This window comes from Olea europaea, chromosome 3 (genome assembly GCF_002742605.1).
Source record: "Olea europaea var. sylvestris chromosome 3, O_europaea_v1, whole genome shotgun sequence".
NCBI classification, from domain to species: Eukaryota; Viridiplantae; Streptophyta; class Magnoliopsida; order Lamiales; family Oleaceae; genus Olea; species Olea europaea.
This window is the reverse complement of record NC_036239.1, coordinates 10790874-10802287: the sequence shown is the minus strand read 5'-3', so window position 1 is coordinate 10802287 and position 11414 is coordinate 10790874. Positions and strand designations below refer to the sequence as shown.

Here is an 11414-nt window from a genome sequence, read left to right as displayed (position 1 = left end):
AGTGGGAGTGGATAGAATTCGCCTGAGCTTATCTAATTAGGGACAAAACTACCTTTCTACCAAAAAATTAATATTCACAAAATTCTCTCTAACTAAAAATGACAGCAAATTAACAATTATCTGTGGTCTACTGAACATTTACGAGATTGAAGAGCCATAATTATGAGATTGTTCAGCAATTATCTGAACAAACATGAGATTGAAGAGCCATAATTATATTTCAGTAATGCACAATTATTCAATCTCATAATTCGTTTATGAGATTGTTCAATCTCATAAATGATAGCAAACAAATTTTTTGTACAATTATTACAGAATATTCTATATTACCCATATTCATCAGGAACAACTATGAGATTTTCATCTTCGTTTTTGACCCAATAGATAAGGAGTAATTTTTTGAGAAAAATATCACATAAAGGCCACATGGAAGACAGATTGAAGAATATCATAGAAATCGATCTGCAGATGAAGCCAAAATTCGCATCAATTGAAGAGTTTGAATTAGATTTGGACCAATTAAACAAATGCAACAAAAAGGAGGGAATGAATAATTTTGGAGAAAAAAATTTAAAATTTTGGGAGGCAAAGAAGAGTGGTAGACGGCAAAATTTAGAGAGGGAATGACAAATTTTGGAGGAAAACCTTGGAGGCAAAGACAGAGTTAACTTACGTGGGTGTTGAGGGATTTTTAATTTTGGATTTTTTTAACCAAAAAAAAAAAAAGTATTTTATCTTTTTATCTTCAAATATATATTTTGTGGGGAATAAAATTAAAAACAGTAATTGAAAATTTTTCTTTAATTATTAGCTTACAAATATGTTTGATATTTTTATCGGCAAAAGATATATTTTTCCCATCAAATTATTTATCAGGAAAAAATAATATTTTTGTGGGCACAAGTCCTTCTAATATTAAAAAACTTGAAGCAAATCATGGCCCAACAAAACATCAATTTTGTGCGAAAAAATGAATTTCTCCTACAAATTTCAATTTGTCAATGAAAATTATGTAAGTAAAAGATGGATTTCTTGTAGTGAGAATATCTATGAATTTAAAAGGTAAAAATTTTTAAGCACTTCAACAGACTCTTTATCTTTTATACTTAATTTTTTTCTACTCCTAAAAATATAGATTATGTTTTCATATATTTTTTTTTTCAATAGCTTTCCTTCAAATTATTATATTATTTTTCTCCATTGAAAATCAAAATACTCCGAATACATTTAATTATAGAGGAGCGGGTTTGGCTATTCAAATTTGAAGACCAAACTCACTTTCTATTTTAAAGTATTAATTTGAAGAATTTCTTGAAACGTAATTACTCTTTAAAATAGAGATTATTTTATGTTTAAATACCTTCTTGGCAATGCTATGAGTCACAATTCTCCATCTCTTTAGCATACAATAAAAAGAAACGTATTGTCCCCTCGAAGCATAATTCAGTGGTGCAAAGAAAAGAAGTAAGGTGGTCTCAACCTTGTTGGCAGTCGCAGTGTGAGGGTTCGATTTTTGAGATATGGAATTGAACTTTTCGTGGGCACCAGTATACAAGTAAGCTCTTGTTTTTTTGTCTGTTGTGAATACTTTAGGCGGAGGTTGGTGGGGGCTAGGTTCAACCTCTACTAAAAGAAACGTATCCATTCACCAAAGTCGTCCTTCTGTCTTTTCCATTTTTTTGTACAATTCTCAATTCCCAAATCTACACAAGAAGAAGATAAGGAGTAAAATATCTGTACAGGGTTTTTAGCCGATGAACCCTAAATTTAGCACTTCAGGTCAGTCTATTCTTGTGATGATATATAGATATTATGCTCTGTAATGTCGGCTTTGTTGTATTACATTATTCCTTTCTCCAGTGCTTCCTCGTAAGAACGCAAGATTATTATGGAACCTAAATTTCTGATTTCTTCGCATAAAAATTTGCCATCAATTGGCCCTTTACCATTTTTTCTCTCCTATAAACCATCTTTACTTCGAAAAGATAAGTTGTTTTTAGAGAACCCTATCTCTGTTTCCTCTGTAAAGACATCATTTTTGGGTGAAAGGCTGGTTTTTGAGCAAAATAACTTATCTTTGGGGAATTTGAGGAGAACCCATCTGCGTGTTCCTTTAATAAGTGCGGGTGCTGTTAAGAGGAGGAAAGAGCTTCCTTTGGATAATGTAATTCAAAAGGATAAGAAGCTCAAGTTGGCTTTAAAAATTAGGAAGATTTTAGTGAGCCAGCCGAATAGGATTATGGCCCTTCGCGATTTGGGTAGGTGGAGAAAAGCGTTGGGCCTGCAGAAAAGGAGGCGATTTATTGCTTTGTTGAGGAAATTTCCGTCTGTGTTTGAAATTGTGGAAGAAGGTGTATATTCACTTCAGTTTAAGTTGACTCCAGAAGCCGAGAGGCTTTATCTCGAGGAGTTGAAGGTTAGGAATGAAATGGAGGATTTGTTAGTTATTAAGCTAAGGAAATTGTTGATGATGTCAATTGAGAAACGGATTCTTTTGGAGAAGATTGCCCATTTGATGACTGATCTTGGTCTTCCATTGGAATTTCGTGACACTATTTGTCACCGATACCCCCAGTATTTCAAGGTTGTTGCGACTGAACGAGGACCAGCTTTAGAGTTAACTCACTGGGACCCTGAGCTTGCTGTCTCTGCTGCGGAGCTTCAAGAAGAAGAGAATAAGGAAAGAGAGATGGAAGAGAGAGATTTGATTATTGATCGGCCCCCCAGGTTCAATAGAGTAAAGCTACCAAAGGGGCTTAATCTTTCGAAAGGCGAGATGAGAAGGATTTCTCAATTTAGAGATATGCCTTATATATCACCTTACTCTGATTTTTCAGAATTGAGGTCCGGTACTCTAGAGAAAGAAAAGCATGCTTGCGGTGTTGTTCACGAGATCTTGAGCCTCACTGTCGAGAAGAGAACACTTGTTGATCATTTAACACATTTTCGAGAGGAATTCAGATTTTCTCAACAGCTTCGGGGGATGTTGATAAGGCATCCGGATATGTTCTATGTTTCTCTGAAAGGGGATAGGGATTCAGTTTTCCTCCGCGAAGCATATCGTGATTCTCAGTTGATAGAAAAAGACAAGTTGTTGCTTATTAAGGAGAGGCTCCGCACACTTGTTAATGTTCCACGGTTCCCGAGGAGAAATGCTCCGAATACTGATTCAGATGAAGCAGCAGATAAGGAGGCTGATGAAGGAACTGGTGAAGACGATGAAGATGAATGGTCAGACATTGATAATTTAGGAAGCGATGGATTTGACGACGACGACGACGACGAAGATTACGAGGACGATTGGAACGATGAAGAAGATGATATGCCCCCAGACTTCAGTGATGATGATGCTACTGTGAATTTAGAATTGAGCAAACCAGAGAAACAAGTGAATGGGTCAAAGACAAGCAATGAGAAGGTTCTTGCTCCTGTGTTTCCCGATGGCCGGCCAAGAGAACGCTGGTGAATACATAGATTTACTTTGTCATTGAAAGTTAAAACACAAGGGGAATTAATTCGCCATAATTTTACAGTTGATATTATTGGATTTTCACGAGATTGTACTATGTGAAAGACCATATGCATTTTCTTGCTCTCACAGCTCCTGTATTCCTCAGAAAATCTTCGTTGTGGATTTGTGTTGGACATTCAATATCGTACCCAGTAATAGGAACAGTAGTAGTAGATGTTTTATCTTGTTTACTAGGTGTATTGTGATTTATTTCTCTTCCATACAGAATAGTGTTCTTGTTTCTTTATACCATTTTCAGATTGGCCTCTGCTGGTAGAATCATGCAAGAACTAGTATTTTCCTACAGCCTGGTGAATTTTGGAGCATATTAGGATTTGTAAAACAGGGAAGGCTAGCTGATTGATGGGCTCTCTGTGGTTTACCCAGGAATCTGAGGATATCAACAAATTGTCAAGTGCTCAAGTGTTTGAGCTTGGGATTTATCCTGCTGAAAGAAGAAGATTATGATTGAGGGGCTAATTAATGAAGGCTTCGTATATTTTGATAGCGAAAGACAGATTATTGTTCTGTCTGCACAATATTATTCTTGTATGTTTAGTCTTCTTGGAGGAGGTGGATACCTCAAAGAAACACAATATTTCGCTTTTAACATAATGCCAATGGAATCTGATGCTAAATTCTGGGCTGGTTCTTTTTGGATTACAATGAATCCACGCCATTATCCATATAAAACTGCACAATTTCTTGCTGGTGAACCTGTATCAAGTTTCAAATTGATAGGATGATGAAGATCATCTCGAAAAATTTGAATTGCCACAAGAACTCACTATCACAGTATCACTTCGTTTTTGACTTGAGCATTTGGATGTCTTTTTCTGAACAAAATGCGAAATCTTGTCTTATGCTAGTTGTGATTTCAGATCCAGGGTCTCTGGGTCGAAAATTCAGAACTTGACAAGAATCCAGATGTTATAGATTACTTCAAAAAGACCTCTATGGGATAAGATGCATTCATTCAAGGTGCAGGCTCTATTATTTTAACCTTTTTTCGTATAAATCTGCAAGAGTAGAAATTCAACATTGTTGTCTGAAGATGCAACTAGTAAAGCTTTTCTGCTCTGTTGACACTTTCCGCCTCCTGTTTCCTTGTCACATTTTTTTAGTGCAGACTTGAATGGCATTGCATCAAAACTGTCAAGTTCTATCATGACATGATCTTTACTACTCTTTTGGCTGGGCAGGAATAAACCTTTACAAACAAACAGCACCATAGTCAGCCAAGTTAGAAGCAACTCGTAGGCAAATGGGATAGGTAATATCTAGAAACATTGTTATATATATAACCATCAACACCAAGAGAAATTATACATGACATCTATAGCACTTCGTAGCAATTCTCTTAAACAAGATTCGGTGCCTACACACTTGAAACCAAGCAGAGAAATCCAGCACTTTTCTTTACTGTGGAACTAGTTATGGATATTAATACACAATCTCACTCTCCATACAACAAGAAACTAATATATAACATGCAATAATATTCAGAATCGGTTGATGGATTTCATTGAATCCTGCATTGCCATTCGCATTGAAACTTCGGCCAAAGACTTGAGGTTGCAGTTGATCAGAGCATCCACAAAGTAGCATGTCTCTTCTTTAGTGTTTCCTTCAGGCACATCCACCACAAATGATTCGATAACTAAGGTTCCATGTTTCCCATCAATTATCTCAGGATGAACAGTAATGATTGAAGAGTAATTCTGCAAAATCAACAGAATAAATGCATGGCTTAATTGATAAAAGATAAGCAGGGAAAGAGAAGCTAAAAAATTTTCTACTCATAAAAATTAGAAATATTACCATTTTTAAATTTTTTTATTTTATTTTATTTTTTACAATAAGATAATGTACTTGTAACTATTTTTTACTTAAAAGTAAGATATTCCAAACATGTTTAGAGACTTGGAAGTGTTCCCATAAAAATCCAACGTAATTTAAGCTCTAGTTAGTCATGAAAATGGCAAGATAAAGAAAAGGTAGTTATATTGCTACTACAATTTTTACTTGATACAACAAATTTAATTGCACTTAAACTCATCAATCTTTGCTCATATAGCAATTATTTCTTTAACTTTTTTTAAAGTCAAATTTTTATCCTCAACCCTCCATTAATTAGTTCGTCTCGTCCTTGATGATGATTTATATCAAAATATTTTATTTTTATGCTTTCAAATGAGGGAAAAATATTTTTTCGCACTTTTTATTTATTTATTTTTTTAAAATATGATGGGAAAATAAGTTGTTTTACGCCATTTTGACAGACTTTTGGACGTAAAACTATGATCAAATACAAAATGTGTTAATTAATGAAAAGTTTGATCATAAGAATAATATGAAAAATTGTTAAGGACATAAATGCTATAATAAGCAAAGATTAAGAACTTTAAATGCAATTAAAATGTGGTATAAGAAATAAAAATTGGGGTGTGAATATAATTACCCTAAAGAAAATGCAAGAAATAAGGGAAATAAATTCAAAGACGATAGAAATCACAAATTAGTTCCTTTTCTTAAGGGGTAATAAAGGGAGGATTTCCTAGAGAAAATGAAAAATAAATAAATAAAAGCAAAGTGGATAAAAATGCTAAGTGAAAACTTCTTTTAATTTGTTCCAAACCAATCAAGACCTGTAAATTATACAAAATATTATCAAAATTATAAGAATGATTTTCGATGAAGAGCCACTGGAAGGAAAAATGTTACTTGTACATAATGGAGTTAAATAATGGTTTACATGCCTATGAGGTTTTTTTTTTTTTTTTTTTTTAGTTGAAGAAATTTTGATCCAATCATATCTCATCAAATTATGTGTATGTAAATCATTATATACATGTAGCACAACCGGACTAATCGAGTCAGACATCACCGATTCCATAATGTAAATATTACCTCAAGAACATAAGTATCCTACATGTGAATGGCCCAAAATCCCTACCTTTAGCCTGTGATCACCACCAACAATTTTGACCCCAAGAATATGCTCCTTGTCATCGAGCAGTTCCAACCTCTCCGTGCTGGTTGTGGCAGGAAGTCCTGACTTTACGTTCACCTCTCGAACACTTCCAATCTTTAGATCACCCTGAGTGGAGCACTTGCTAATAAAGGGCTTGTACTTCTGTGGTTGATCAAATCCCCTTACCAATAGCCAAACCTAAAAGAGCTAACATATCAGACTTTTGGATTGTCATAGATCAAAACTTTAAAGTCCAGTTTTTCATAGAAGAAAAACACAAGTTTTTCTTTATGCTTCTATTGCACTCAAAAACTGTCCCCTAATACATCCTTTATCTGGTTACTAGTAGGACTATCAGGACGACCCAACAAGTCTAAATGCACAATATATCCCTTTAATTGAAAAGAATCTGCAATAGAGATGATTACGCTCCTCACCTTCCAACACTCATATTACACTGTATAAGTAAACCACAAAAGATGGAAGAATTAATACAAATTTTAAATATTTTGAAGTGCTCATTTCCTCATTTTTCCTTGACTAAATTTACAAGAATTTCATATAAAAAATTATCAGAAAGAACATCAGCAAAATAAGTTGATAATCTCTTCCTCAAAACTCAGCAACCAGACCTTTGATTTTTTAAGCAATTTTACCAAAGCAGAACCTGAAAATACATCTATCATCAAAGATATTTTCAAAACTTTCAGTTCCTTCACACATAAACTCAAGAGAAGCAATAAAGATGAAGCAACTCCCTAAAATTTAACCTTTAAAACTTAAATTCAAGCTAGAGATTGCAGATCAAAATTGATTTTGCCATCAGCAGCAAGATTACCAAATCAATCCCAAGAAATAGAAAATCCTCATGTTTTCGATGAAAAATGGAAGAACAGAATAGGATCACATCCTTAATTTCTTTCTTCACATTTTCTTCATCATCGAGGAAATTACAAAACTCAAAAAGAAACATGAAAATTCACAAAAAGATCATAAAACCTGTATGAAATCCATATTTAAACACTCTTTAATTAATAATTACAAGAAAAATCCGAATAAATACACAGACGTATGTATACAAAGTGAGGTAAGATTACAATATCGACAGGGGCTTTGATGTGCCTGACAACAGATGAAGAACACTGGTTCCCTTTAGGCTGGTGCTTGTGGTGTCTACTTATGAACTGTGCCTCCATTTTTCTTCAAAAAACCATCAAAAACCTTTACTTTGAAAATTCCCAGAAATTGAAAAGAAAAAACCACAGATTATTTCTTGCTTCTGCAGAGAAAGAAAGACAGAATCTTGAGAGAGAGTGTTATGTCGAATTGACCTTCACTTGCATGTTTATCAAGAAGTGTGCGCGCGCGTGTAACAGTAGAGTTGCACGGACCAATGGGATGAACTAAGCCCCGTAATCTTCTGACTCCTCATTTATTAGGCCCTTGTCTTAACACAGTTGTCTCCTTGATTATTGCTGCTTTGTTTACTAGAAACTAAAAATGAAATTAATGATAGTCTTGATTAGATAACGTCTGGCTAAGTCTATAAAAGGTCAATTTACATTTTTAAGCAACTTTGTTTTCCATTTTTTGAGCATATTTAAGTCCTTGAGCTCCATTAAAATCAAATTTTAGGGAAAAAATGTATTTTGAAATTGTGATTTTTTATAAAATATTTGATTAAAAAAGAAAAAAAATTTGAATTTGCATATAATATTATTTTCTTAAAGAATGTGTAGTTGAAAAAAAAATAAAAAAACATACATTTTGAATAAAATGGAACCCAAATAGGGGCTAAATAACTTTCTTTTTCCTTACTTTAAAATTTTGAAAAAAAAAATGTTACTTTGTTTAGCTTTCATATTCTAACTTTACTAATAAAAATTTATTAATTTTAAAACTTACTTTTTTACTTTTAAGCTCCCTATTTGACTCCATTTAAAACAAAATAATTTATTTTTCGTACTCATTTTTAATCACACATTTATACAATAAAATATTTTACACGTAAATTCAAAATAATTTTCTATTTTTTAACCACGCATCCTTTAAAAATCACTATTTAAAATATTATTTTTACATAAGAATTGCCATCAAACAGTGGCTGGGTAAAATTTTCAAGTCTACCTAAGAGTTATTTATGTATTGAATGGAAAAAGTTAAACCACTCAACGAAATCTTGTCCTTATTTTTTCAAAATATAGCACTTACCTTATAATCAAAGTGATCTTGTCTCCCAATTTTTATTTTTATTTTCACTCGTAAAAGTATCTTCAAAAGATTTTTTAAACATGATATTTTTTCTATTTTAAAAAGTCAATTTTTAAAGTCATGCTCTAAGAGGCTCTTTAAATTAATATACTCTCTCTGTCCCAATTTTATAGGTTGATTTTATTTTTCACACAGATTAAGAAATTGTCTTTAATGTTATTGGAAAATCAATTTTTGTTAAGATCTTTCCTAATTTACCCCTATTTCATTTTTGGTATTCTTTATCGAACACTTTTGATATGTCAAAATCAACCGTACATAGGAGAGTCAAAGAAGGATATATTCGGCCACATTCAAATCCAACGAAACCATATTTATTGGACGGGAACAAGAAAATATGATTGGAATTTTGCCTATCAGTGGTAGGTGAAAGTACCCTCGCATCTACACCTACTTTTGTTATCATGCATAATCAAATTCTTATTGATGAAAAGTGATTTTATACGTCCAAGACATCGCAAAAGTATTATCTCCATTCGGATGAAATGAAGCCCTTTTGCACATGTAAAAGCAAAAGGTTTATTACAAAGATAATGTTTTTGGCTGTCGTTGCTTGTCCACGAGTTGATAGTACTACCTATGAAGAATTCAATGGCAAAATTGGAATATGGCCGTTTGTGTCTAAAGAACTTGTGAAGCGGAGTAGTAAGAATCGTGTAACTGGGACTTTGGAATCGAAGCCTATTGTGTCGGTAACTAAAGATGTGATCCGATCATGTGTGATTGAAAATTTGCTGCCTGCAATCAAACAGAAAATGGCCATGTTCAAGTTCTAGGACCATCTTTATTCAACAAGACAATGCAAAGCCAAATTTCGATGTTAACGACATCAATTTCATAGAAGCTACAAGAAAAGATGGATTCGATATTCATTTATGTTTTCAACCTCTGAACAGTCCCGATATGAATGTCTTAGACCTTGGTTTTTTAAAGCCATTGATTCACTTCAACATCAAGAGGCTCTAACTGCAATTGAGGACTTCATTTTAGTAGTGGAGAATGCTTTTTAGACATTTCCTACAGAAGAGTTGGACAATATGTTTCTGACATCGCAATCATGTAAAATTGAGGTGATGAAAAATTCGTGGGGGTAACAATTATAGGATTCCACATATGAACAAACAAAATTGATGAGAAATGGGCAACTATCGAATTGCATTCAGTTCGAGCCTGGCGTTATATGAATGGCAAAGGTAGCTCTTAATTCAACCAAGTAACTTTAATCAGGTAACTCTGTAGATTAGGCATACGAGCTCTGATTTGGGCCCATAATACGTTTTCAAATAGGGAACGACGAGACGGATCAAACCAACAGCTTTTTTTTGTTGCCTATGATGGATTTTAGCCATCCGAAATCATCGAGGACTAAAAAACAACACTTTTATGTTATGTGTATTTTTTGTCTTTTGCTTTAGTTGCAGCATTTTAGTACTTTGCCCATATCCTAGTGTTTCTGAGATATTGAAATATGTTCAGAACTCATTTTAAGGCTTGGCTTTTGATTTTTGAACGATGTCATTTGGTTGTGTTAGTTGTTTCCCATTGATAGACCTGCATTATTTTTCTTACTCTAGACCATGTAGTCCACACCATCCATGTATAAAATACGTAGCTATAAATTGAACTTACTCAAGACCAAAAATACATGTACTGTAAAAAAAGATGCCTATTTGGTGTTCAACACATCCTTAAGTTGGCATTGAATTGCTGTAAACATTGGTTATGAACATTGGTTATGCACAAGCCTAGTAGAAATTGGATATACTATTTCTAGATATTAGCATCGACTTTATCAGCAAGAGCATCCATCTGGTCCTCTTAGATTTTTGGTAGATAGATTTTGATCATCCGAGAAACAACACGTTGATACTACCGAGAAGCGGAAACGTAATCATCTTCAGTCGGCGGAGCATTCAAATCAAGCAATGGTCTCATCGCTTTCTTCGAGCTGAGATCACTTTGTAAAATTGATGTACATGTATCTTCGATGGAATGTGGATGATTTTTAGAGTTTATACTCGTGATTTGGACAAATACTCACATACGCAGAGAAATTTGATGGCAGTGTGTATGACTGTGTTTTCGTGGAATTTTTTATTAGATGCTAGTGTGAAGATAGAATTGATTTTTATCAATGGCAGAAGACAGAGAATCACAGAGGCATATTTACATGAAGAAACAAAAGAAGTTGAAGAATCACAAATAGAAGAAGAAGACGTGAAATTTCCAAGAAGTAGGAAATTTGTGCATTTGGATGATTTTAATGAGTTGGTATATTAAATGGAGAAAATTGAATAAGAACATATTAGTAAAGTAACAAATCAAAATATTCTAAATGAAGAAACCAACCTATATATTTAGGAGAAATGAAAAAGGAAACTCAACATATATAATTGAGACGGAATAAGTATTAATTTAGAGAGTGAGTTTGCCAACCCACTCTCCATAATTAAATACATTCAAAGTGTTTCAATTTTCAATGTAAAAAATATTAAAATAATTTAAAGAAAAAAACTAGTTAAAATAAAAAGATAGAAAAAAATAATAAATATTTTTCTGGAGTAGTAAAATTAAGTTTTAAATATAAAAAGATATTCGAATACTTTAAAATTTTAACTCTCTAAATTTATAAATGTTCTTCAAAAGATAGAATATATT

At 33.1% G+C, this 11414-nt stretch overlaps 2 protein-coding genes across 2 annotated transcripts; one reads left to right on the top strand and one right to left on the bottom strand.

Moving 5' to 3' along the window:
- Positions 1-1658: 1658 nt before the first annotated feature.
- LOC111385916 (protein WHAT'S THIS FACTOR 1 homolog) lies at positions 1659-4149 on the top strand. The gene has a single exon (XM_023010337.1). The coding sequence runs from the start codon at positions 1889-1891 to the stop codon at positions 3464-3466; it is 1578 nt and encodes a 525-aa protein (XP_022866105.1). The 5' UTR covers positions 1659-1888; the 3' UTR covers positions 3467-4149.
- A 632-nt stretch (positions 4150-4781) lies between these two features.
- Positions 4782-7878, bottom strand: LOC111385923 (abscisic acid receptor PYL8-like). The gene is made up of 3 exons (XM_023010348.1): positions 7583-7878; positions 6468-6683; positions 4782-5232 (listed from the first exon to the last, which is right to left on the bottom strand). Exons 1-3 carry the CDS (start codon positions 7679-7681, stop codon positions 5014-5016), a joined length of 534 nt encoding a protein of 177 aa, XP_022866116.1. The 5' UTR covers positions 7682-7878; the 3' UTR covers positions 4782-5013.
- Positions 7879-11414: the final 3536 nt, after the last annotated feature.